Raw genomic sequence first — 26,728 nt, 5'->3', positions numbered from 1 at the left:
CCTTGAAAGTGGCAACACAAGTAGATAGCGTAGTAAAGAAGGCAGATAGCATGCTTGCCTTCATTGATTGGGGCCATTGAGTATAAGAGTCAGGGAGTCACATTGCAGTTGTATAGAACTTTAGCTAGGCCGCATTTGGAGCGATGTGTGTACTTCTGGATGTGGAGGCTTTGGAGAGGGTGCAGAAGAGGTTCACAAGGATGCTGCCTAGATTAGAGAGTATTAGGAATAAGGAGAGGTTGGACAAACTTGGATTGTTTTCTCTGGAGCATCGGAGATTGAGGGGGAGACCTGCCGGAAGTTTATAAGATTATGAGAGGCATAGATAGGGTCCAGAGTCAGAGTCTTTTTCCCCAGGGTAGAAATGTCAAATAGTAGAGGGCATAGCTTTAAGGTGAGGGGGGGGGGGGAGTTTTAAAGGAGATGTGTGGAGCAAGTTTTTTGTTTACACAGAGTGGTAGGTGCCTGGAACATGCTGCTGGGATGGTGATGTTTAGAGGCATTTAGACAGGCACATGAACATGCAGGGAATAGAGGGATATGGATCACGTGCAGGCAGATAGGACTAGTTTAACTTGGCATCATAGTCAGCATTGGCATCATGGGCTGAAGGGCCTGTTCCTGTGCTGTACTTTCAATGTTACTTCCTCCAAAAACTCAATCAAGTTTAAGAGACCTACCCACACAAAGCCAGGCTATCTCTAATAAGTTCATGCCTTTCCAAATGCAAATAAATCCGATACCTATGAATCTTCTTCAATAATTTCTGTACCACTGATGTAAGGCTCACCTGCCTATAACTTCCTAGATTAGTCCAATTGCCCTTCTTAAACAAAGGAACAACACTGGCTATTCTCCAGTCCTCTGGGACCTCACCTGCGGCTTAAAAGGATACAATGATCAATGCCAAGGTAGCAATTTCCAGCCTTGCTTAACTTGGTTTCCTGGAATAGACCCCATAAGGCCTTGGGGACTTATCCATCTTAATGCTCTTCAAGAGACCCAGCACTATCTCCCTAATATCTACATACCTTAGAGTTTCAATGTACCCCTCTCTGTTCTCATGATTATCCATGTCCTTCTCCTTGGTGAATATCAATGCAAAGTACTCATTTAGAACCTCGCCCACTTCCTCCGGCTCGAGGCATAAATTCCCTCCTTTATTCTTGAGTGGACCTACCCTTTCCCTACCTACCCTCTTGTTTTTAATATGCCTTGGGATTTTCCTTAATCTACCTGCCAAGGATATTTCATGGCCTACTTTAGCCCTCCTGAATCCTTGTTTAAGTTAATTCCTGCTTCCTTTATACTCCTCAGGGGCCTTGTACGATTTCAGTTTCTTAAACCTTGTATGTGCTTCCTTTCTCTTTTTGACTAACCTTACAATATCCCTTGTCATCCAAGGTTCCTGGACTCGAGATTCAGTGTGGTCTTCTCACTGTAAAGTGTCATGCTTAAAGTCTGAAGAGTTTCCACTGCTGTTCAAGATGCAGCATAAACTTACCATTTTATTAACCTGTCATCATTTTGGCTCTTTTTTTTTCCCTATTCTTTTGTATCATGTTGCCTACTGGGCACATCTCACAGCCTTGCTACTGGCAACATATTACACAGACAAAGCAACTTAAGCTGATCTTAACTGCTACCACAGTCCGGTCTCACTCTATTAGAGCTATTCCCTTTGTTCTATCCATCCCTCACCCACCTTCTCTGCTGCCTTGTTTTTTCTTTTTTCCAGTTCTGATGAGTCCCTGACCTGAAATATTAACTGTTTCTCTTTCCACAGATATTGTCTGCCCTGCTGGTTGATTCCAATACTTTGTTTTTTATTTCAAGAATTTTTAAATGTTAGTTGTATCTAATTTCAGTAATCAATAAAATGATCAATCCTCAAAATAGCTGGTGACTACATATCCCTTGATAATCAATAAAACATTACAATTGAAGATTGGAATAAAAACTTGACTAGCAGAGGAAACTCTACAGTGAAATAGGAAAGTAGATCAAGGATAACTGGACTGCGAGGCCATAAGTAAGAGATTACATACATCAATTTATTTTAAAAAATCTTCACAAGGAAATTTATGGATTAATACATTATCTTCCCTGACCTAGATATAATCCTCCACACACAGCTACTTTTCATTTTGAACCTTTATGATAGAGTATTTTGATACCTAACATAAGTATTTACTCAATTAAAGTGGACATATTTCTAATCGGAAAATGGAGATTTTTTGGCAAGGCATCAAGGGTTTAATATTCTGAGGGAGTTATGTCTGTGTACCCAAAAAAACCAGATGCAAGGACCAAATGACTTTCCTTCTTCCAAAATTCTTTATGTACAGCAAACAGCATTATCATGCATTATAGATATTATCTTTACAAAATTGCAGTGAAGCAGAAATATAAAGAAAAAGGTAAAAAGATGTGAAAGAATAACATATGTTGTTGCTCAATCCACATCCTTTACAGATTCTCTCTACCCTGTTTCTATGTGTCTTGATATTGAACATTCCCACCATTTCCCTCATACTGTTCAAAATGGTACTACTCAATACCATATTTACTTAAAGCCTGAAATTTTGCATTTGTGGGTTTGAAGAAAGAAGTGATATCCTTCACAGTAGTTGGTTTTTCTGAGACCTAAACAATAGACCTTAGGTTACAGCGGTGTACATTCCACAGCAAGAATTATTACATTTCAGTAACACTGCTACTGATTTTTGTCTCACTCCTAAAGTATAGTTTTCTTAGCTTTTACAATTACATCATTTGAATGGTTCTAATGGAGGTATGATTTCATAATCTTTTCCTTAAAACCTTTGGAGAAAGTCCCTCAAGAAACATAAGATGATGACTGTATTTCTATAGATGATTAGCTTACCATAAATATTCTCATGATAGAAATATTAAGTTGGTTCTGGATTTTTTGTAATAATTATTCTGTTAGCTAGTTTATTCTTTATACAGGGTAAACGCTTGGACTGTACGCCACTACAATTTGAATCCTCTACAAAGAAATAGTGATAAAATATTTCAAGATTAGTTATTTACACAAAATTAATAACTTATTTTGTACAATCAGTCTTACATTTCGAGCAAAACTCAGTGTTTAAAATGACAACGTCTGGTACAATAAACTTTCAACAAATCCTGTAAAATAAAAATATCCTACAAAGTACAAGTGCAACAATCAAATTAGCAATTAAGTAGCATGTTAGCTAGGAAATCACTTTCACAGTAACATTAGTAGTCTTTTAGTTACAGACTCCTTGGCACATGCAGAACATGATAACTTGGTGATAAGTAAGGGTGAGGGTGGAGTTGCCCTCTTATTCTGTCCAAATAGGCACACAGTATAGTCCAACTAATCAGCCAGAGTCCCACAAACATAACTGAGACTTGCAACTCTAAATTATTATTTTTCACAAAGTTTTCATTTGACCAAATCTTGATTATTATTTCAATAATTAGTCTTACATTCATTTGAGGCTCCAGTGAAAAATCTATTCTGAAAAGAACATTTGCATTCATTTTATGATCAAATATATTTCTATGTCAATATTTTTCTGCAACAGCTTAGTTATGGAGTCCCCATTAATATGTAGAAAGTCAGAGCAACAATTAATAGCAGGCAGAAAGGTGAAGAAAAGGTTTGAAAAGCTGCAGAAGGCATGAACACATCTTCATACTTGTAGATGCTGACAACATCTTCAGATACTGGTGGAGAGTCAATGTCATGCCTAGTAATTGAGCCTTTCAGGTCAAAAAAACAGAAAGGAAAAAAAGTTAAAAAAAAAGATGAAACTGCATATCATTACTGAAATGAATTCAGATGCCTCAAGTATTATCAAGTAAGTACATTTGACATTTTTCTACAAAGAAAAATTTTACTTCCTGTCATTCTAATTATTCATAACATTAATGTTTTCATTTAAAAAATAATGAAGTGATTTTTTTTAATGTGTCTCTAGACCCACAGCAATGTGGATGAGTCCTCACTCTCTTCTAAAGTATCCACTGTCTTCAGTGGACAACAAATAGTAGACTTGCCAGCAATGTCCACCTGCTGTGAACAGACGTGTAACAAAAAATAACTCTGACAAGAAGTTTCAATTGAAATGGAAAATGCTGGAAACATTCAGCAGACTAGGGAGCAACTGCAGAAAGAGAAAAATAATTAATGTTTCAGGTAGAAGACCCTTCATCACATTTGATAACTCCATTTTACCTTTTGTTTCTTAGCGTTTTCTACATTTTCTGTTTTAATTTCAGATTTTCAGAATACACGGTTTTGTTGACTTTCAGCAAATTTCAGTTATTGAAACAATATTACAGAAAGGTTGAATATTGGAACCATGCATTGTCTTTGATAAGGAAAGCAGGATATCATGAAAGAGTACCAAAGGTTGTCTAATAGTGTGCTTATGCACTCAGTCTTTACCTTAAAACAATTAATGCCTTTGCCAGAAATTTTCGATTGATTTGTTGAGAACTTGATTATATTTGATAAATAATAGTATGATGGCAATGCAGAAATGATGCAACAGGTTATGAAATTATCTGTGATGCTAAGTAATAATATTGTGTTCTGTAAACTTTGAAGATTTGTCAGCATCACCCATAATCAACTTTGTTTTAAACCACAGAAATATGGGCTGTGTGCTTCTGCAAGTAGGTGCATACTGTTTGTGAATTTTCTTTTATGATTATACCATAGGCCAGCTCAACTGCTATGACCATAAGTGGAAGGTAAGCTCCAATCTCTAAACTTGTAATGGACAAGATAATATTGTTAAAACACAACCCCTACAGTACAGCAATGGGAAACCAATACCTTTTGAAAATGGGAAGTATTAGTGCTTTGTCTGTCATTTCAGAATTATCATAAATTATAATAGTTATGTGAAGCATGAGAAATAAAGGAGTTAGATTTTGACCTAGATATGGACCCATCTTATGCTAGAGGTTGGAAAATATATAAAAGCTTCTATAAAGAACTTGGATAACTTAGATAACACATAGGAACAAGAGGTTCTTGCTGTAACTTGCTCATATTCCCAATGAGCTAACGTGTGAAAATATAACTCTATGAATAATAACCCATTTCTTTGTATGAGCACTTGTTTTTTTTTGGAGTATTAGTTTGATAATGAAAAAATGGTTGTAGTATTATGTAGTTTTATATTAGAATATGTTAATTATACATATTTCAAAGACATTGATATCTTTACACAGCTTAGTGGTAGTAATTATCAGTCACCCACTATTAGATGGCTTAGAGACTATCACAAGACCTAGGATTTCCCATGTATAGATGAAATATGTAATCAGCTTTCACCAGAATTTGGATCTCAGAACAGCAGCATGAATCAAGAACTCTCTTCACTTGTTGACAGATCCTCCTACTATTTAGAATTTGTATGCAATTTTCAAAACACAACTTAAAGGTCAATTTACAACACAACTGAAATTGGAGGAAAACTCACTGCACTTGCTTCAAAAGTTATTTCGGACTTCTAAACTGAACTTGTCAAATGCAAGTTTTACATTTACGTTGAAGGTAAACCTGTAGTGTTTATTCCATTCTGAGGAGTCAGTTAATTGTCACACAGGAAACAATAATCTGTCTTCTATTTTAAGATATGGAAATTTAGTTTATAAATATACCATTTTATATTAAAATTGCATAGGGAATCTGGTACTCACAATGCCTCTTCTATCCACATATTCCTTGAAAGGATATAGTCAGAAAGTAAAAGATAAATCATGATCTCATTGAATGGCCAACTCATGCTCCCATTTCTTATATTCTAAAAACAGCAATTTACTAACAGCTAATATTGATGTAATATCTCAAAAGCATCGATGAGGTAATTTGTAGTGCCTGTTTTGACATTCTGCCACGGTTAAAACTACTTTTATTAGCATGTAGTGCAAGAAGGAGTGGACATCATTGAAAAGTGCAAAGCAAATTGAAGTATAAGGATTGTAGTTATATGGAATTACTGTTAGAAACACCAAGATCATTAGGACATATGGCAATACACACGGCACTAGTAGTATAAACACATTCACTTTATTAAATTAGTTGGCTTCATTTCAAAGCATTTTAAATTGGTGATATAAAACCAAAAGAATTGTTATCAATGGATATGTCTAAAGATTTGCTATATTTGAATGGACAATGAAATCTGTAAATCCTTTTAAAATAGTTTGAATGACTTGCATACTATATGATTCATCAAATGTACTAGCAATTAGCTATATCATGTAAAAATATTGATACTATTGATAAATTTAATAATTTATTGAAACATTCCTACAACATTTAAAATGTTGACATACCTTGTATAGCAGGACCCCATGCAAATAAGTAATACCAGCTCAAGTGAAGGTCGATAATAGTTTCATCTCTGGGAACATACACAGGTCGTTTAAAGCGACAAGTCACTCGGTTGTCCTCAAAAATACCTTCTTCATCCCTGGCTGGATTTCTTTTTATTTCTTTTGCCCATTGACCAACATTGTAAAAGTGCTGGATTCGAACTCTGCCATTGTCATCATGCACACAAGCCATTACATCATCACCTCCCTACAAGAAAAAAATAAGAAAATCTCTGCATTCAAATCAGTAGAGATACTAACACTGTATACTCAGAATTGGATCTATCTGCATAGTGCCAGAAGACTTTATTGCAGAAGGGCAGCAGGAATAAGCTGCAGGCCGATGAGCCTTGTGTTCATGGTAGGGATATTATTGGAGAAAATCTTAAGGTTTAGCATTTATGTACATCTGGAATAGGCAGCATGGGTTTGTTTGGGTAAATCCTGCCTCACTAATTTGATTGAGTTTTTTTGAGGAAGTAACTTGGAAGATTGAAGTCAGTGCAGTAGATGTCATCTTCATGGATCGTAGCAAGGTATTTCGCAAGGTATTTCACAAGGTACCGCAGGGGATCCAAGGTGAATTGCTAATTGGATCCAAAGTTGACCTGGTGATAGGAGACATAGGGTAGTGGTGGAAGGAAGCTTTTCTGACTGGAAGTCTGTGACCAGTGCCATACTACAGGGATCGGTGCTGGGACTCTTGTTTGTGATGTATGTTAATGACATGGATGTGAATGTAGGAGATACAATTAGTAAGTTTGTGAATGATATGAAAGATGGTGGTTATGGATAGCAAGGAAGGTTATCCAAAGCTACAGCTGAATATAAATCAAATAATTGGAATTGGTTTATTATTGTCACTTGTACCAGGGTACAGTGAAAAACTTGTCTTGCATACCGTTCCTAGAGATCAATTCATTACACACTGCATTGAGGTAGTACAAAGTAAACAATACAGAATGCAGAGTAAAGTGTCACAGCTACAGGGAAAGCGCAGATAGACAGTAAGATGCAAGGTCACAACGAGGTAGATTGTGAGGTCAAGAGTCCATTTTATCGTACTAGGGAACTGTTCAATAGTCTTGTAACAGCAGGACAGAAGCTGTCCTTGAGCCTGGTGGTAGGTGCTTTCAGAGCATTGGCAAATGGAATTTAATCCCAAGAAGTGTGAAGTGATGTATTTTGGGAAATTAAAAAGGGGTAGTACATGTACAGTAAATGGCAAGGCACTAAGGAATGTTGATGAATAGAGGGACCATGGGATTCAAGTGCATAGTTCCCTGGAAGTGCCACACAGCTTAACAGGATGGTGAAGAGGACATAGGGAATGCTTGGTCTACAGTAGTCAGGGCATAGAACATAAAGGTTGGGATGTTATGTTGCGACTTTACAAAAAAATGGTTTCACCGTACTTGGGAGTATTGTGTGCAGTTCTGGTTGCCGCACTATATGAAGAATGTGGTTGCGCTAGAGAGAGTACAGAGGAGAATGACCAGAACATTGATTGGATTGGAGGACTTTAGCTATAGCGAGAGATTGGATAGCTGGCTTTGTTTTGCTTGGAGTGAAGGAGACTGAGGGATGACCTGATAAGGGTTATATGAAATTATATGGTGAAGAAAGGGTAGATAGTTAGAATCTTTTTTCCTCATGGTATGAGTATCAAAAACAAGAGGGCATAAGTTTGGTGAGAAAAAGTAGCTTTATAGTGGATTTGAGGGGAATTATTTTAATTTATTTTTGGAACTCCCTGCTAGAAGAGATGGTGGAGGCAGATGCAATCACTATCTTTAAGAGCCTTTTAGATAGGCACTTAAATAGGCAAGGTACACAGAGGGATATGGACCTAATGTGGCCAAATGGGATTAGTGTAGATGGGCAAAAAAAGTCAGCATGGACATGGTGGGCTGAAGGACCCGTTTCTGTGCTGTATAAACTCCATAACTTTATGCTTCAAGACGATAGTAAACAAGTTGAAAGAGTGTGTAAATAGATGGGAAATGCTGTGTAATGTGGCCAGCCTGATGATTCCCCCAAAGTGCCAGCTATCTATTGTTCTGAGAATGAAAGCTGAAACCTTTGCCTGTGCTGTTATCCTGAAAAATGTGCGGCCCCATGCTGTATATAGAGCAGGCATGTTAGCGTAGTGGTTAGCGTAATTCTATTACAGTGCCAGCAACCCGTGTTAAATTCTGGCTGCTGTATGTAAGGAGTTTGTACGTTCTCCCCGTGTCTGTGTGGGTTTCCTCCCACTTTCCAAAGACGTATGGATTAGGAAGTTCTGGGCATGCTATGTTGGTGCCGGAAGCGTGGCGACACTTGTGGGCTGCCCCCAGAACACCCTACACAGAAGGTGCATTTCATGGTGTTTTGATGTATATGTGACTAATAAAGATATCTTTTCTCTTATATCTGCAGCTACACAATTCTAATGAGCCCTAGATATATGTATCCTATGGTCAGCAGGATGGCCAGTCCAATGATCACAAACATATTTTGAACCCCCTGAGGTCCAGGTATTTGTATACATCCCCTACATTACCTCACATAGATCAATATTCTCAGTTGTGGTTAATCTGTCCACGAGAAATGTCAGGTGATGGCAGCATATGAATGCTCAAATATGATCCCTTCCGCAGTCAAACATTTTGCCAGCTCATACATATTTGGACACAATGGACAGAAGCCACTTGCATTCAGCAAATGATAAGTTAAGACCTAAGCTTGCATTATCTGATTATCTAGTTTCAGGATTTTTAAAAAAAAATCAGAATCTGGGGGATGTAAATTTTAATCTGTTTACGGTTTTAGAAAGATAAAATTATAGATTATGTTAACTTGTATCCTTAAACCCTGAGGAATAATTCATCCATTTGCACTACTTTATTAATAATGAGAAATTATAAAATGTTTATTTATTTCTCACATTTCATCCATATTTCTATTAAATATGGGTAAGCTGGTGGTTTACCATTAGTTTGTCCGATGAGAATCCAACTGCAACCCAACCATCAGTGTCAGCACTTAGCTCAAATTCAACATCAGCACCTATTCTGCGATAACTGAGGAAGTAATCACATGTGTCTGCATCACAGCCAGGTTTCCCGTACCTGTAATAGGAACATTAGAATAGACAGTGGACAAATTTATTTTGTAATTTCTTCATGCAACACACAAATCACGTTCCTTCCTCTGATTCTTTAAATCATCTAATAGAGAGATAAACTTGTAAATTGGAACATTTGCTACACTTATATCTTCTAAACATATCCTCACAGTTCATGGCTACTTGCTAACGCTGATTCATGTAGTCTGTGCACCTATTTACAAGCACCCTTCTGTGCAAAACTCATTATACTCGGGACACAGTATTTTAAAATCACTTTGTAATTTTCTCAACACAGCAAAAATGAATGCCAACTTTTAATAACTGTTATTGTAAAACTCTATAGGAAACTCAGGATTAATGTTATTTTTCTGCAACACTGCATTGGCGAATTTTGTGCATTGTGAGATACTAGTTTAGAGATTGTTACTCTTATGAAAAGGAAGATTTTTGTAACTGTTATCCAGATTCTCTGACATGTATCACTTTTTTTCTTTGTTTTGGGAATCCTGAGTCATCTGAGCCATTTTTCTCTTGAATAGAGAATGACAATGGGATGTATGAAAGCATTTAAATTATGAAAAAGTTATTGAAATTAAATCAAAGTACACTTTTCTACCACATTGAGAATTTAAGTATTTACAAGTTAAGGGCAACTGAAGAAAACAAAAAGTCCAGCATTTTGTAAAAAAAACTAAAATTGCAGTACCAATCAGAAGCACAGGAGGTGCAACAGAAGCTTCCAGATTTGTGCTCAGAGATGCATGTACTCTGAACTAAACCAAATAAGGAGTAAGGTAGTTATGTGCATAATTACAATATGCTCAAGTCCTCTCAATTATTTTTATCCTGCTTCAAACTCTCCACCCAAATTGATTTCCACCCACAAAACTGATCACAGTCATAATTCCAAATCCAAATACCTTCCAGTTGTTGTTGTTGTTGTTTGGAGGACGGTTTCACATTACATCTAGATTTTCAAAAGCAGCTCATGATCAAATTTAAGTATTTTCCAAACTTATTTGCATTATGAGTTCTCTGCAATTTTTCTCTTTTAATTCACTTCATTTAAATTGCAGTAAAAATTAAATTCCTGCCCCAATTGCAGTGTTGTGCCAGATGTGCCGGAATGATAGTTAAATATTTGAAGAAATAAATGTCATGGCTTTGGGCTTTCGTTGGGATCTGCTTATTTCCAGTGTATACTGTCCATTTAAAGTCTGGACATATTCTAATTGGAAAGACTCTTGGTGTTATCAACCATGAACAAAAGTAAACTTGACACTGAATATACTTTCATATTAAATATTAGGGTTTGATCAAAGAATAAATCCAAGGCCCTTAAAGGTTTAAGCAAGTAAATAGACAGGCTCTTGCCAACATTTAGAATTCATGATCAGAAATGCCCCAAAAAAATACCATGGAGATTTGATTCAGATGGACCAATGAACTTCTCTTGCCTGAAACTGCAACAATGACCTTTAAAAATATCATTTAGTTTTGAAACACTGCAGCACAAGAACATAAGAAATAAAAGCAAGAGCTGGCCATTTGGGCTTTTACACCTAATCTGCCTTTCAATGGGAACTCAGTTGATCTTTTATCATTATTTCACTTAACTGTATTAACCCCATGTCTCTCAATTCCCTTAAAATCCAGAAATCTATTGATTTCTGCCTTGAATGTATTCAACTGTTTCTAATGTACAGAATTCCAAAGCTTCACAACTCTCATGCTGAAGAGATTTCTTCTATTGCCATTCCTGGATGGCTGACCTCTTTTGAGGCTGTCACCCCAATTCTAAATACCCTGATCCAGAAAAATATCCTAATATTTCCTACGTCTACCCTGTCAAGCCCCATAATCGTTCTGCATGATATAGAGAGAACATCTCTCATTCTTCTATAGGCAGAGTCTGTTTATGGAGCGTATAGGCACAGTCTGGTTAATTTATCTGCATACATCAAACCCGCCATCTCAGGAAACAATCTGGTTAACCATTACTGCGCCCCATCTACAACAAGAATTTTCTTCTTAAGTAGGGAGACCTGACTGGTACATAATGTTCCAGGTGCAGCCTCATCAGGTCCTCTTAATATCTTTATTTTCCTATTCAAGTTCTCTTGCAATATTGGTCAACATACCGTTCGTCTTCCTGCTGGTTTGCTATACCTGCATGTCAACAATGGATACCCAACTCCCTCTGAAGACCAACACTTCTAAATCTCTCACGATTTTAAAGACGTTTCTTTTCTGCCAAAGTGGTGACCCTGCGTTTTTCCACATTCTGTTTTCATTTGCTGTGTTCTTATTTATTCACTTAGCCTGCATCTTCTTGAAGCCTTATCATTACTTAAAGCAAACTTAAATTGCACAAGGTTACAAAAGAAGATTCTGTCTACTGATGCTAAATGCATAATTTTTGTAATTAATTTTTTCAATCCATTTAGTTTCCTGAAGTTTCTGGAAACCTCTAATTAATCTTATGCTCCATAATGTAATCATAACGTTTTTTTTTTATTCATTTGAAACCAGCATACAGAACCCAAGCCATTTTAACCTGGTGTTGGACATTTTAATTTTTTTTTGTATTTTTCATGTCCTCTAACCCCTTCATCGACAGTCCTGCTCTGGCCTTCCCTCCAGAGTCTCCATCTTCTTAGCTCTCTGAAGGGTGGCCTCCAAAATGCAAATCCGAACCACCTGAGTTTTTGTAGCACCGTCATTAAATGGTCCATTATGGAGGGCACTGCTGTTGCTGGATGATGCCTTAACACAAGTTGAAGATGGATTCCTATATTCTCTGTTACATTGTGCACAAATTATTTGTAAGGCAATCCAGTTCATCCAACATTTCTGTAAATATGTCACTCTTTCATAGGGTACCCTGACCAGCATTGGACATCACAGCTTAGGAAGGATATCCAGGCCTGATGGAAGGTGTAAAGGTTTACTAGAATAATATGTGGACTCAGGAGAGACTACATAAACCAGGAACATATTCCACAGGAAAAATTATATGATTGAAGTTTGCAGATCTTAGTGGGAACAGACAAGGTAAATGGAAATAAACTATTTCCCATGGTTGGGAATAGGGGGGCATAAAACCTATTTTGAGTAAAATTAGAAATATTTCAACATCAGAGAGTGGGAGCAATGTGGAGCTAATCTGCACTAAAATCTGATGGTAGGTCAACTGTTAGTTTTAATCTAAGATTAATAGACTTCTGTTAACCAAAGATATTGAAAAATGGTGTAAAAAGGTACGTAGAGTTAAGTCACATATCAGCCACGATGTCAAAGGTTGGCAGAACGTGTTTGAGCTACTCAGTAGCCCCCTCTCTTCCTAGGTTCCTGTTTGCATCTCAAAGTTAGCAGCCAAGTTCTCCACAGTATGTGACCAAGACAAATTGTGTCTGACAGATCTCTAAGTTTTTCAAAGAGGTAACCAAGGGGATAGATGAGAGTAGGGCTCTTCTCCCCCCCTCCCATCAGGCAGATACAAAAGCCTGAAAGCACATACCACCAGGCTCAGGGACAGCTTCTATCCCACTGTTATAAGACTATTGAATGGACCTCTTGTACGATAAGATGGACTCTTGACCTCACAATCTTCCTCATCATCGCCTTGACCCTTATTGTCTGCCTGCACTTTCTCTGAAGCTGTTACAGTATTTTCCGCATTCTGTTATTACTTTTCCCTTGCACTATCTCGATGTACTGATGTGATGAAAAGATCTGTATGGGTGGCATGCAAAACAAAGCTTTTCACTGTACATGTGACAATAATAAACCAATTTATATGGACTTAAGCAAGGCCTTTGACAAAGTCCCGCACGGCAGGCTTGTCTGGAAGGTTAGATCGCATGGGAATCAGAGAGATAGCTAACTGGATTCGTAATTGGCTCGATGGTAGGAAGCAGAGAGTAATGGTCGATGGCTGTTTCTTGGACTGGAGGCCTGTGACTAGTGGTGCTGGGACCTTTGTTGTTCGTTACTTATATAAACGATTTGGATGTGCATGTAGAAGGTATGGTTAGTAAGCTTGCTGATTATACTAAAATAGGTGGTATCATAGACAGTGGTTATCAAAAATTACAGGGAGATCTTGATCAGCTAGGTAAGTGGGCTGAGAATAGGCAAATGGCTTTCAATTTGGAAAAGTACAAAGTGTGGCATTTTGGGAAGTCAAACCAGGGTAGGACTTGTGTAGTGAATGGTCAGGCCCTGGAGAATATTGGGGAACAGAGGAACCTAGGAGTACGTACATAATTTGCTGAAAGTGGTATCACAGGTAGACAGGGTGGTGAAGAAGGCATTTGGCACACTGGCCTTCATCATTCAGGGCACTGAGTACAAGAGTTGGGATGTTACGGTGCAGTTGTACAAGATGTTGGTGAGAGCACACTTGGAGTATTGTGTACTGTTTAAGTCACCCTCTTATTGGGAAGACATAATTAAACTGGAAAGAGTGCAGATGATATTTAAAAGGATGCTGCCAGGACTCAAGGACCTGAGCAATAGCGAAAGGTTGGGCAGGCTATGACTTTATTCTTGGAGCATAGAAGATTGATGGGTGACCTTATCTAGATGTATAAGATCATGAGGGGTGAACACACATATCTTTTTGCCAGAGAAGGGGAACTAAAAACTAGAGGGCATAGGTTTAAGGTGAGAGGTGACAGATTTAAAAGGGACCTGAGGGACAATTTATTCATTAAGATGGTTATGCGTATATGGAGTGAGCTGCCAGAGAAAGTAGTTGAGGTGGGTACAATAACAACATTCAAAAGACATTTGGATAATTACATGGATAGGAGGGTTTAGAAGGATATGGGCCAAATGAGGGAAAATGGGACTAGCTTGGTGGGCACCACGGTCGAGTTGGGCCAAAGAGCCTATTTCCATGCTGTGTTACTCTATGACCTAGAACTTACTATATTTTATCTACCATACTACACATCTATAGTTTGAGATTCACTATTTGAAGTCCTTTCCTCCAGTCTAGCCTCTAACATACTGTATATCATGCTAGTGGTAGGAAGGATAAGATTGAAGGATGCGACATGTTGCCCACAGTTTCAGCATTAACTTTTCACATGAAGAGAAAACAAAATATGAATTGGCTGGTGAAAATTTTGACATTTTGCCACACAGAGTTTTTGCAGGGAAATGTAGAATAAAGGAAAAAGAAAAGTTGCAAAGGAACACTACAAAATTTGTATCCAGTATTACCAGTCACTACAGTATGTCTCTACCGCTACTGCTCATGCTCAGTACTCTGAGGTTGGGGTGCGGGTTGCTTGACTTTCAATGATAATATGTTTCTTGAATTTCTGAATGGCCTTCCCTAGCAAGAGATTGTGTTCCAAGCAATCTTCTGAGAAGTTTAGTATAAAAGCAAAACACTGCTGATATTGGAAATCTGAGATAAAAACCAAGCATTGCTAACATTCACCATATTAAGCAGCATCTGTTCAGAGAAAAAGAGAGATTACTTTACAAGTCAGTAATCTTTCAATTGTGATAAAAAGGTCATTCCCCTGAAACATTAACTTTCTTGCTCCACAGATGCTGTCTGATCTCTATAATAAACTTGTACACAATGTGTCAGTTGTGAGATTTCATGAAGTGAGAACTACAAACGGTGTGTGTATTGGGAAAGGGAAATGTCCTTTGGAAGCAGGTAGAGGAGAATTGTGACTTTTGCAAGTAGTGATGGCAACTGTTAAAATAATTGTAAACAGCAGACTGGAGGTGGGAAATTCTGCTCCCTGCATTTCTGCTTTGGTTGTTAACTCTGGTTGTGCACTTCACAATCTCAGGTGCAAGGAGGGAAAGAAATTTTCCTGCCATTCAGCCAATATCAATGTCTGCTTGTTCCAGAGCCCTCTAACAATGGAAACTGTCAGTTTCAATTCCATTTTTGCAGAATTTTAAAATCTTTACCAAGTCTTCCTATACTTTTGTCTGTTCTGATAAAAACACCATTTCCTCAGTCAAACACCATGAAAATTAATTGATCTGTACTTTCCTTTTTGAATCAACATCCCTGTAATAGTTCGGGAGCCTAAAACTGCACACTAATCTAGTGTTCTCTTACTAATATTTTGTATGTTTTCATCCTTACTTCTTGATGCTTGTATGCTACATCCCTTAATGTAGACCAAATAATTCTAAAATTACTATAACAAAATGCCTTATTGATTTAAGGTACAGCTTTTAACATCCAACAATGTTCTCTGCTAGAGCACAATTTTTGTTCCAAATCGTACTACTCCACATTTAATTTTACCTATCACTTTTCATCTATTCCACCTTTTCAATAAGCCCCTGTAGCTCACTTTAATTCCTAATTTTTCTATTAACTTTCATCTTCCTTATTTAGTTACTAATCGTTAGATTTACTAATTTCTCTAAACTTGGAGGCATACGAACTGACTGCTTGAGGAAGGAATCATGGAAAGGTTTTGAAAATGATATTGCCCAATGCTTAATCCATTTCTCCATGTCCAAATCAATGAGTGGTTAACAGAATATCGTAAACTATATGTCGACAGCATTTATGGCAGAGGAAGAGGCCATTCAGCCCAATGTGACTGCTGGCTCTGCTGAAGCAGAATAATCCCAGTGCCCTGTTCTCTCCCTGTTTCTGTAATTTCTATCTCATGTGTTTATTTTTCACATTTGTTTGTGGCACGGAAGAAGGAACAGGATTGTACAAAGTTTGTGCATGCAATAGAGAATGGGATAGAATGAGTGGCAAAGACTGCCAGAGAATGAAGTGGTGGGAATAAATGAGAGGGACTGGGTGTAACTGGAGGGAATAGGGTGGGAGCCACATATTCCCCATGACTATACCCTAAATAGAACTCTTTGCTGCATCATGAGAAGCCACCTATCTTCATGAAAAGGAAGGCAAAAGAACCAAAGGAGCAGAAGATAGAGAATCTAATGTCAAACAAACCCCTCTTGATCTGTTATTTGTTAATGGTTGTAAAACTGGAACCTTAAGGCATGATGGAAAGCCTGGCTGTTAGTTAAGGGTTATGGAATGGCATAACTAAAATGTAAACCACATATGTGTTGGATTTCTGTTAACTGCTACACCGATCTTTGGTTTTGTAATTACCTGAGGAGATGCTGCAGAACTGAGTTGAGGTGCAAAATGCCTCTTCATTAAAGTGGCCTTTTTATGGACTAACCATTGGTGCAATCAGTTGTCTGTTTACTTAGAAAGACTGCGAACAAAGACGAGCCAGATCAAACCTGGAATTAACCAGTCATTACGTTGGTGGAGAAAAAGGGATATGAGCAATTATTGACAAGATATAAGAAGAATGGGTAGAAATGGGTGTGAAAGATCTGCGTGAAGGAGATAATGGAGTGGAATGAGAGGAAAAGATTAATAAGTGAAGTGATGCAAAAAATCAATAAATGGCCAAACTAATATGAGGTGCTGACTTAAAACATCATCTGGAATCTTAAGTAGCAGTGGCATTTCTGAGCCGATGAAATCAAACTAATTCTGTTAAGGACCACACATGGATGCTGAATGAGAGGCCTTTCAGGGATTGAAGAATGGAAGAAAGATTCGCATAGGTTAAGCACTACATGGAAAAGCAGGAAAGAGAACAGACTAAAAATAACGTCACCTGTATCCAAGAGGCTGCCCAGACCAAGGGCTATGAATCTGTAACCTTGAGATACAACTCTTGCCTTCACAGATGCTGCTTGATCTGCTGAGTTCTTCCAGCATTGGTTTTGTTCCAGATTCCAGCATCTGTAGTCTCTTTTGTCAACATCGCAAAGCAGTTGTGATCTCACCCACCGTCCCACAAACTTTGATGTTGGATTCCAATGTTATGGGTTCACTCCAAGTCTGAATTATTTTTGTTCTGTAGCCCACTTTATCTTGTACCAGTTGTTTGTGTAAAAGTCAAGAGTATTTAGTACAAATTCTTAATAAACTCCCAACGTTTACACAAATGACTGGTTACTGCCCACTTTGCCTCATCCAAGAACCTTTCCAGTCTCATTAGGTTACAGAGCAGGAAAAAATGCAGACTTGGGGTGAACTCATAACATTGGAATTCAACATCAAAGTTTGTGGGGACAGGTGGTGCTCTGTGAAATCTCAACTGCTTTGAGATGCTGACAAAAGAGACCGCAGGTGCTGGAATCTGGAACCAAAAACAGAACGTTGGAAAAATTCAGCAGGTCAAGCAGCATCTATGGAGGCAAAAGATGTACATTGACATTTCGGATCAAGATCTCGCATCAGGACCAAGAGGGAAGAGAAAAGATTGTCAGTATACGGTGGCACGCAAAAGTTTGGGCACCCCTGGTCAAAATTTTTGTTACTGCGAATAGCTAAGAGGGTAAAAGACGACCTGATTTCCAAAAGGCATAACGTTAAAGATGAAACATCTCTTTAATATTTTAAGCAAGATTACTTTTTTATTTCCATCTTTTACAGTTTCAAAATAACAAAAAAGGAAAAGGGCCCGATGCAAAAGTTTGGGCACCCTGCATGATCAGTACTTAGTAACACCCCCTTTGGCAAGTATCACAGCTTGTAAATGCTTTCTGTAGCCAGCTAAGAGTCTTTCAATTCTTGTTTGGGGGATTTTTGCCCATTCTTCCTTGCAAAAGGCTTCTAGTTCTGTGAGATTCTTGGGCCGTCTTGCATGCACTGCTCTTTTGAAGTCTCTCTACAGATGATGTTTAGGTTGGAGGACTGTGAGGACCATGGCAAAACCTTCAGCTTGTGCCTCTTGAGGTAGTCCATTGTGGATTTTGAGGTGTGTTTAGGATTGTTATCCTGTTGTAGAAGCCATCATCTTTTCATCTTCAGCTTTTTTATTTTACAGACGGTGTGATGTTTACTTCCAGAATTTGCTGGTATTTAATTGAATTCATTCTTCCCTCTACCAGTGAAATGTTCCCCGTGCCACTGGCTTCAACACAAGCCCAAAGCATGATCGATCCACCCCTGTGCTTAACAGTTGGAGAGGTGTTCTTTTCATAAAATTCTGCACCCTTTTTCCTCCAAACTTACTTTTGCTCATTGCGGCCAAAAAGTTCTATTTTAACTTCATCAGTCCACAGGACTTGTTTCCAAAATGCATCAGCCTTGTTTAGATGTTCCTTTGCAAACTTCTGACACTGAATTTTGTGGTGAGGATGCAGGAAATAAGCTGAAGGTTTTGCCATGGCCCTCACAGTCCCCCGACCTAGACATCATCGAAAATCTGTGGATAGACATCAAAAGAGCAGTGTATGCAACACGGCCCAAGAATCTCACAGAACTAGAAGCCTTTGGCAAGGAAGAATGGGTGAGAATCCCCCAAACAAGAATTGAAAGACTCTTAGCTGGCTACAGAAAGCATTTACAAGCTGTGATACTTGCCAAAGTGGGTGTTACTAAGTACTGACCATGCAGGGTGCCCAAACTTTTGCATCAGGCCCTTTTCCTTTTTTGTTATTTTGAAACTGTAAAAGATGGAAATAAAAAAGTAATCTTGCTTAAAATATTAAAGAAATGTCATCTTTAACGTTATGCCTTTTGGAAATCAAGTCATCTTTTACTCGCTTAGCTATTCACAGTAACAGAAATTTTGACCAGGGGTGCCCAAACTTTTGCATGCCACTGTATATAGCAATATATACCAGAATTATTTCCTCTTCCCTCTCACTTCTGATGCAGGGTCTCAACCTGAAATGTAGACTTGCATCTTTTGCCTCCACAGATGCTGATTGACCCACTGAGTTCTGGTTTTGTTTTGCTTTGAGATGTTGCTGATCTACCGTATCGAGAGAGTTGTGGTAAAAATTATTGCAGCTATTGGTGTATTTTGAAGGAATTAATTATATTTGTTATGAGTACCCATGACATAGTTGAATTCTGCTCAATGCCAGCTTTACAAGTATGATGAGAATACAATATTGCTATAGTCCATTCTCACTTTTGATGTGGTTGTTATGGACTAGGTTACTATTTGGTGAATATCCCTTTAAGATAGAGCACAGTGCTCTGTGTGTGTGTGTGTGTGTGGTGTGGTTATGACAACAGAAGATAAAGGACGTAATGACGTTTTTGAAGCAGTCAGTCGGAATCAGTCGGAGGAGAGAGAGAGAGAGAGAGAGAGAGAGAGACTGACTAGCCTGCTAGTCTCTATTGATGGATGAAAAACTGTAACTGTGTCTGTCACTACAATCCACGTATGGATTTTTGGAGTAATCCGGTGGAGTCCACTTTGTTGTTGACCTGTAGAAGGAAACAGGTATTTGTGTGGACGGCCACGATTCGAGAGCCTTTTGGGGCGAGGTAGATGTGGTGGAGTAGTCACTGCTGAGTAAACACTGAGGTGTTGTATGGGTTCCATCGTGGAACATTTGGATTTCGTAATTACTCATTATTTTCTCTCTACATCTACGTTTTGTCTTCAGTCAACGGTGGTTGTTGAAGAAGCCTTTGCTCACGTTTCACCTTACGGCTTGCTGAACTGAACTTTGAGAATTATTCCTGGACTTGGAGTTTGGGAATTTGCCACACACACACACACACTACGAGTTTAGTTTTTGGGGTTAATGTTTAAGATTTAACATTTTTACTTCCAACATGCTGACATTTTTACTTTTATTTTGCTTATTATCATAAGTAGTAATTAATAAAGTAGTTTTTAACACTTATACATGACTCGGTGTGTTTCTTTTGTTGCTGGTGCGTAACATGGTAAACACTTGTGAGGAATGCAAAAAAAAGTCCTGGTACCCTATTCTCACCTCGTATCTCTATGACTTTGATTTCATGTACTTATTTTTCAAATTTATTTGCGAATGGCAGCAAGGCAAAAGGAACAGGATTATAAAAAAGACTGCGCTGGTATTTCAGAGGGGGATGGAATGACAGGGAAAGGCATGATCATTATTTCATCAGATGACATTTACAAAATTAACGTGCATTTCTGGTACCTACCTGAAGCAGCCTTTAGTTTTTCCACAATCATCTACCCGTATTTTTGCAAATGGATCCACTGGAGGAGGGGATGGGAAAGCATAACCTGCAACACACAAATACAAACTACCGCTATGATGGCTATAAAAATGCACACTTGATGATATACAAGTGACTCAACAATCTATTGAATACACGTTGAGTTATTTCAGTCTGTGAATTACAAATTATGTTCTGAACTGACAATAAGTGTATTGATGAACAAATGTTTCCCTTTTTCCTTTTGCTTTGAAGTTAGAAAGCTAAGTTCATGTTAGCAGGCAACATTACTGATTGCTGTTAAATGTTATCGATGCTATACTATTCCCAATGTACAGGAAGAGAGAAGGGGTTGCTTCTGGGTTATTTACTATTCAGAGCTGGAAGAAAATGTGTGGGTCTCACAACTAACTCCGCTTAAAAGGTTTTCCGTGGAAATGACTTGGATAAAGTAAAAGACAGAAAATATAAGATTTACAAGGCGGTTGGTAAATGCAGGCATCAGCCGAGTACATCACCAGATGAATCTTTATTTAGAGATACCATCTTAACTCTCCAAGGATTACAGTGATCGACAATGTTCTAGACCGAGATGAATGGATTTTTCGTTATTAAGGGAATTAGGATACGAGTTTGGTGCAGGAAAGTGATGCTGAGGTAAAAGATCATCAGTGATCTGATTGAATGACCAAGCAGCCACAAGAAGACAATTGGCATATTCCTGTTCCTATTTTTATGTGAGATTTCTTGAATCAAATGTAATCAATGATGCGAATGAACAACTAAAAAACGATTTAAGCAGCAGTGAATGAAAAAGAATCTCCCCTCCCCCCGCCGCTATTACCAGTTGGTTAATTACCCATATTTCGCATCTATGCTGCTATTAATTGATATACAAAAGATTTTGTTTAAGTTCGTACCCGAGCTTTTTCATCTGATGTGAACCCTGCAGTGATGTTTTTTTTTAGCAGACACCACGTTTAATGGGGTACAGAAAGAAATACGGGATGGTAGGGGTAACTAATGATTCCACGGACACCAAGCTCAACGTGACCTAAATTAAAATTTTACAGAAACCTCGAGGCTAAACGCCCGATCGATGAGCAGCGGCTGCAACGGAGTAATAAACTGTAATGGATGAAAATTCCGCTTCCCTTGGTGCTGAAACAAGACACAGTCAAAACCTCCCGAAACAGCACTGCTAAACACACAAATTCCTACGCGGCCGAATTATTTCTTCCTCACACAAATGGACTCCTCTTCCTCATTATAATCAAACTGCACCAACCTTCATCCCCCCAATAGCGAGGCTCCAACAGTTCCGCTGCGAACGTGCTGTAGGATTCCTGGTGCTTGTCGGCGGCGCCGGACTCCTCCAGCTGCAGCCCGCTCTTCTCCAGCTCCTCCAAGGCCACCCTGCCGGGCTCCTCCAGCTCCGGCTCCCCCGCCACCGCACTGCCCGGGAGGGCTTCCTCGGCTGCACCAGCGCAGGCGAGCAGAAGGACGACGAGCGCCAACGTCGCCGACATGGTAAGGCCAGACAGCCGGCGAAGGGTGCGATGAGCAAGGAGCGACGGGCTGAGCCCGGACCTCTTTATTTTGAGCGCCCCATGGTTTGCCTTTGCATCGCCGGAGCCGGTTGCGCGCAGGCGCTTTGCGAATGGGCGGTGGGTGGGCGACCCGCCCCCTTCTCACGCCGTCGCTGCGGGCCGCCGCCAACGTGAGGTAACAGCGCCTCGGCCGAACGACCCGAGCCCGGTGGGCGCTGCGTGTATGTGTGCGGCTTGAGTCGGGACCACACTGGGTGCCGGCCGAGCACTTACTGCAGGTCAGTTTGAGCAAGTAACAAACTGCTGGAAGAACTCAGTACGACGACCATTCGTTCGCCTCCACAGAGGCTGCTCGACCTGCTGAGTTCTTCCCGCAGCTTGTTTTTGCTCCAGATTCTGGCAGCTGCAGTCTCTTGTGCCTCCATGCAGGTCAGTTTGAGTCGGTGTCAGTGGCTGGTCGGACAGTGAGCCGGACGCTCGGCCAGAGAGCGGGCCAGGGATGGTAGGAGTCGGGGGAAGAGCGAGGCTCCAAACAGTTCCGCTGCAAACGTGCTGTAGGACTCCTGGTGCTCGTCGGCGAATGTCTCCGGATTAGATCGGGTATGGTTAAAAAAAATGCACGCTACAGTTTCGGATTGTCCGTGGTGGAGTCGAATTTCAATTTTATAGCTAAAAAGGACTTTACTTCAGGGAGGGATGAACATGTGCATGGGTTGCTGCTGCGCCGCGCACCGTGATCTCTCCCCAGTCACCAGGCAGGTCTGAACGGAGACTGGATATTTGCACCGATCGTTTGCAGGTATATTGCAGTAAAATAACAGATGTAGTATTTTTTTTCTGCTATTTACGTCTTAGCCTCATCTGTACGAGTGGGTACATACCATTATGAAATTAACCATTGATTAGTTATCGTGATTCAAAACAAGATCATATTTGGCCGCCTGCGCCAGGATAACCGCAAACTGCAACTCTACTGAATCAATGATCATCAAAGCAAAAAAATCCATCTGTTAATTGTTGTTCTGATACAAATAAAAACAAATGTCAAGGAGACATCCAATATTTATTAGATATTTGATTTTTTTCAGAAAAAGGAAACATATGTTTATATGTAAACCTAAATCTAAATGTAAACCGAATTATATATAAACCTAAACATCGGTTTAGGAAGCTGAAATCGGACAGGGTCCTTGAGGAACATAAAGGAAGCAGGAGAGAAACAGAGAATAGGAGGGTTAAACAGGGCCTTGAAATGTTCTCTGCGAGTAGGATTAAAAGAACCCCAAGGCATTTTATACATACATTAAAAACAAAAGGTAACTAGGGAGAGGGTAGCACCACTTAAGGACAAAGGAGACGATTTATGCTTGGAGCCAGAGATGTGGATGAGATACTAAATGAGTACTTTGCATCGTTATTCACCAAGGTGAGGGACATGGAGGACAAGATCAGGGGAGGGGTATGCTGATATTCTAGAACACGTTGATATCAAGAAAGAGATGGTGTTGGAGCTCTTGAAGAGCACTAAGGTGGATAAGTCTGCAGGGCCTTATGTGATCTATCCCAGGTTGACAGAGGCAAGAGAGAGGATTGCTTGGGCCTCTACAGAGATCTTTATATTTTCTTTAGCCACAGGCAAATTCCCAGAGGACTGGGGAATATTGTTCCTTTGTTTAAGATGGGGAACAGAGACAAACACCAAAATTATAGGCCAGTGAGCCTTACATCAGTGGAAGGGAAATTAATGGAGAAGCTTCTTGGGGATAGGATCTATTTGCATCTGGAAAAGCATAGACTTGTTAGGAACAGTCAGCATAGCTTTTTGCAGGGAAGGTCATGTCTTACAAACTTGATTGTTTTTTGAGGAGGTGACGAAGAAGATTGCTGGGAGTAGGGCAGCATACATATAAAACTTTCAACAAGGTCCCTCATGGTAGGCTGATCCAGAAGATGAAGGCAAATAGGATTGATTTCATAGATTGATTTCAAAATTGGCTTGGCCATAGAAGACAAAAGGATAGTGGTGGAGGGGTGTTTTTTCTGACTGGAGACCTGTATCTGGTGGTGTTTTGCAAGGATCATTGCTGGGATCTCTATTGTTTGTGCTATATATGATTTGGATGAAAATGTAGGTGAACTGATTAGTAACTTTGCAGATGACATAAAATATTGGCACAGTTGTAGATAGTGAAGAAGGTTGTCAAAGGGTTCAGCAGAACAATGACCAGTTGGAAATGTGGGCAGAGAAACAGCAGATGGAGTGTAATCCAGATAAGTGTGAGGTGTTGAACTTTGGGAAGTCAGATGTAAGATAAGGAGCAGTGATCCAGCCATGATTATCAAAAGGAGTTAAAGATAATTAGAATAAAGGAAAAGGCCTGAAATGTTTCCATAAAAACGGTGACTCCTGGGAAAATTCTGAATTCAGCAAAGAAAGATTCAGATTTTATGAACCAGTAAGGAATTAGAATACAAGAGTAGGCTAGCAAGAAACTCAGACACAATCTACATGAGTGCTTATGGATATGTTTGTCAGGAAAATATTAGTTAATGTATAATCCTTACAAACTGTGGAGAATAATGAAGTAGCAGAAATTAAACAAGTATTTTGTGTCTAGAATAAAAGAGAAAGTGTTGGAAATACTCAGCCGGTCAGACAGCAAGTGTGGGAAGAGGAATGGTTAATGTTTCAGCTCGAAGACCCTTTGTCAGAACCAGGAAGGAGACAAAAGAAGCTCATTAAGCTATGTGGGGGGGGGGGTGGTTGTTTGTCTCTGAGAGGGTAAAACCAGGGTGACCACAGGGATAAGCTGTAAATGCCATTAACTGGTCAATGAGTGAATGGGAGTTTATGTTGGGCCTCATAGTAACAGCACCCATCTGTCTGCGGCCTCCTGTACCATTAACAATGAGGCCCAGCACAAGCATGAGGAACAGCACCTCATCTTCTGTCTGGGCACATTACGGTCTTTTGGATTTATTATTGAATTTTACAACTTCAGATAACTTGATTTCTGTCTGTATCAACTGTCCATCTGTGACATTGGCTCACCTCATTTGTTGCATTTATACCCCATGCCCAACCTGACCTGCTGGGCATGTCTTCCTGCTCTACATTTTGTAACTCCTGTGTTCTTTTGTCTACGTTCTAACTCAAATTGCTCCCTTTCATTCATTAGCCAGATAACATGGATTTATGAGAGAGAAATCAGATTTGATAAATCTGTCATAGCTTTTTAACTGGCAGAGTAGATGAGAGTGATCCAATCAATGGGGTGTATTTTGACCTTGAGATGGTCTTCAGTAAGGTGCCTCACTGAAGGGTATTAAACAATATTAGTGTGTTTGGTTTTTGGGGGTAACATATTGGCATGGATTAAGGACTGGTTAATTGTCTGAAACCGTAGATATTTAGTGAAGTTTGAATTACTTAAGAGAATCAGCATGGATTTGTTAACAATTAATTTTGTATGTTTAGCAGAATTGAATATTTTGATAAGCGGGAACGTTTATAAAGAGAATGTTATAGATGTCGTCTGTATGGATTTTCAGAAGGTGTTTGAGGAAGTCCCACACGAAAGGTTATTACAATATTGAGGCCTGTGTAACTAAAGGGTCAGTGGCACGAAAAGTCTCTGAGACAGGAAGCAGAGAACCTTTGTAAAATTTCGCCAGACAGAAGGATAGTGGATTCAGAGAGTCCCCAGGTTACGACAGGGTTCTGTTCCTGAGAACTGTTCCTAACCTGAACTGTTTGTAAGTCAGAAATGAACGAAAAACGTGTGTGGGAGAAGGTCACAGAAACAGCCGTGACCGGAGAGCGAGCAGGTGCAGGAAGAGCAGCCACCAGCTGGACTCTCCAACTCGGTGAGTGAGTGAATGAGTCTGCTCAGGGATCTTAGCGCTGCTCGGATCAACCCACCCCTTGATTGTTGGAGCTCGGTGGGGGAAGGGTGGGGAGAGAAGGCATGTGGAAATACCCTGTTCCCACATGGGATAAGATGCCTGTAGCCCAGCAGCAGCTGGCAAATCCATCCTATTGGTCTCCCAGATGCTCATTGGTATGTACGGTCTGCAATAAGTTGGGCTTTTGTAATCTGGGAAGGACCTGTAGTGATGTTCCTGGGGGCAGTGCCAGGATTGCTTTATGTTAACAAAAATGTCTTGGATCTGGGCATGTGGGGTAACTTTCAAAACTTTCAGACAGCACCATACCTGAAAGGAGTGAGGATTATGATGGACTGCAAGAGGACACAACCAGACTGTGAGATTGGGCAGATAGATAGGTGACAAAACTTAATAGAGAGTAAGGGTGAATGAGAAGAAACCATATAGTTGAATGGCACAGTTCTAAATGGTGTGTAGGAGCAGAGGGAACAGGGTGTACATTTGTACAAATCTTTGAAAGGACTTGTTGAGAAGGTTGTTAGCCAGGATTATGGGATCTTGTGCTTGCAGTACAAAACTAGCAAGGCTATAATAAACCATTATAAAATACTGGCACCATAACTAGAGCACTGCATCCCCTTATTGTCACCACACTTAAAGGAAGAATGAAATATCCTGGAGAGGATGCAGGAAACAATTACTAGAATGGTTCAGGCAGTGGGAGATTTCAGTGAGACCACAGAAGCCAAGGTTATTCTCCTTTAAAGCAAAAAGTTGAGGGGCATTTTAATA

At 39.5% G+C, this 26,728-nt stretch overlaps 1 protein-coding gene across 1 annotated transcript; it reads right to left on the bottom strand.

Moving 5' to 3' along the window:
• Positions 1 to 2,033: 2,033 nt before the first annotated feature.
• LOC127570672 (DOMON domain-containing protein FRRS1L) lies at positions 2,034 to 22,137 on the bottom strand. The gene is made up of 5 exons (XM_052016445.1): positions 21,787 to 22,137; positions 20,481 to 20,565; positions 9,365 to 9,503; positions 6,352 to 6,598; positions 2,034 to 3,759 (listed from the first exon to the last, which is right to left on the bottom strand). The coding sequence occupies exons 1-5, from the start codon at positions 22,025 to 22,027 to the stop codon at positions 3,587 to 3,589; spliced, it is 885 nt and encodes a 294-aa protein (XP_051872405.1). The 5' UTR covers positions 22,028 to 22,137; the 3' UTR covers positions 2,034 to 3,586.
• Positions 22,138 to 26,728: the final 4,591 nt, after the last annotated feature.

The sequence above is a fragment of the Pristis pectinata genome, chromosome 5 (genome assembly GCF_009764475.1).
Source record: "Pristis pectinata isolate sPriPec2 chromosome 5, sPriPec2.1.pri, whole genome shotgun sequence".
Lineage (NCBI taxonomy): Eukaryota > Metazoa > Chordata > Chondrichthyes > Rhinopristiformes > Pristidae > Pristis > Pristis pectinata.
The sequence above is the reverse complement of the archived record's forward strand: the minus strand, read 5'-3'. Positions and strand labels throughout refer to the sequence as shown.

Bases quoted from the DNA above. Each gene is read 5' to 3' on its own strand.
- LOC127570672 (XM_052016445.1), bottom strand. From the start codon at position 22,027: ATGTCGGCGACGTTGGCGCTCGTCGTCCTTCTGCTCGCCTGCGCTGGT. The intron at 9,504-20,480 runs GTAGGTACCAGA...TTCCTATTACAG, and splicing joins AAAACTAAAGGCTGCTTCAG to GTACGGGAAACCTGGCTGTG. The intron at 6,599-9,364 runs GTAAACCACCAG...TTTTTCTTGTAG, and splicing joins TCTCATCGGACAAACTAATG to GGAGGTGATGATGTAATGGC.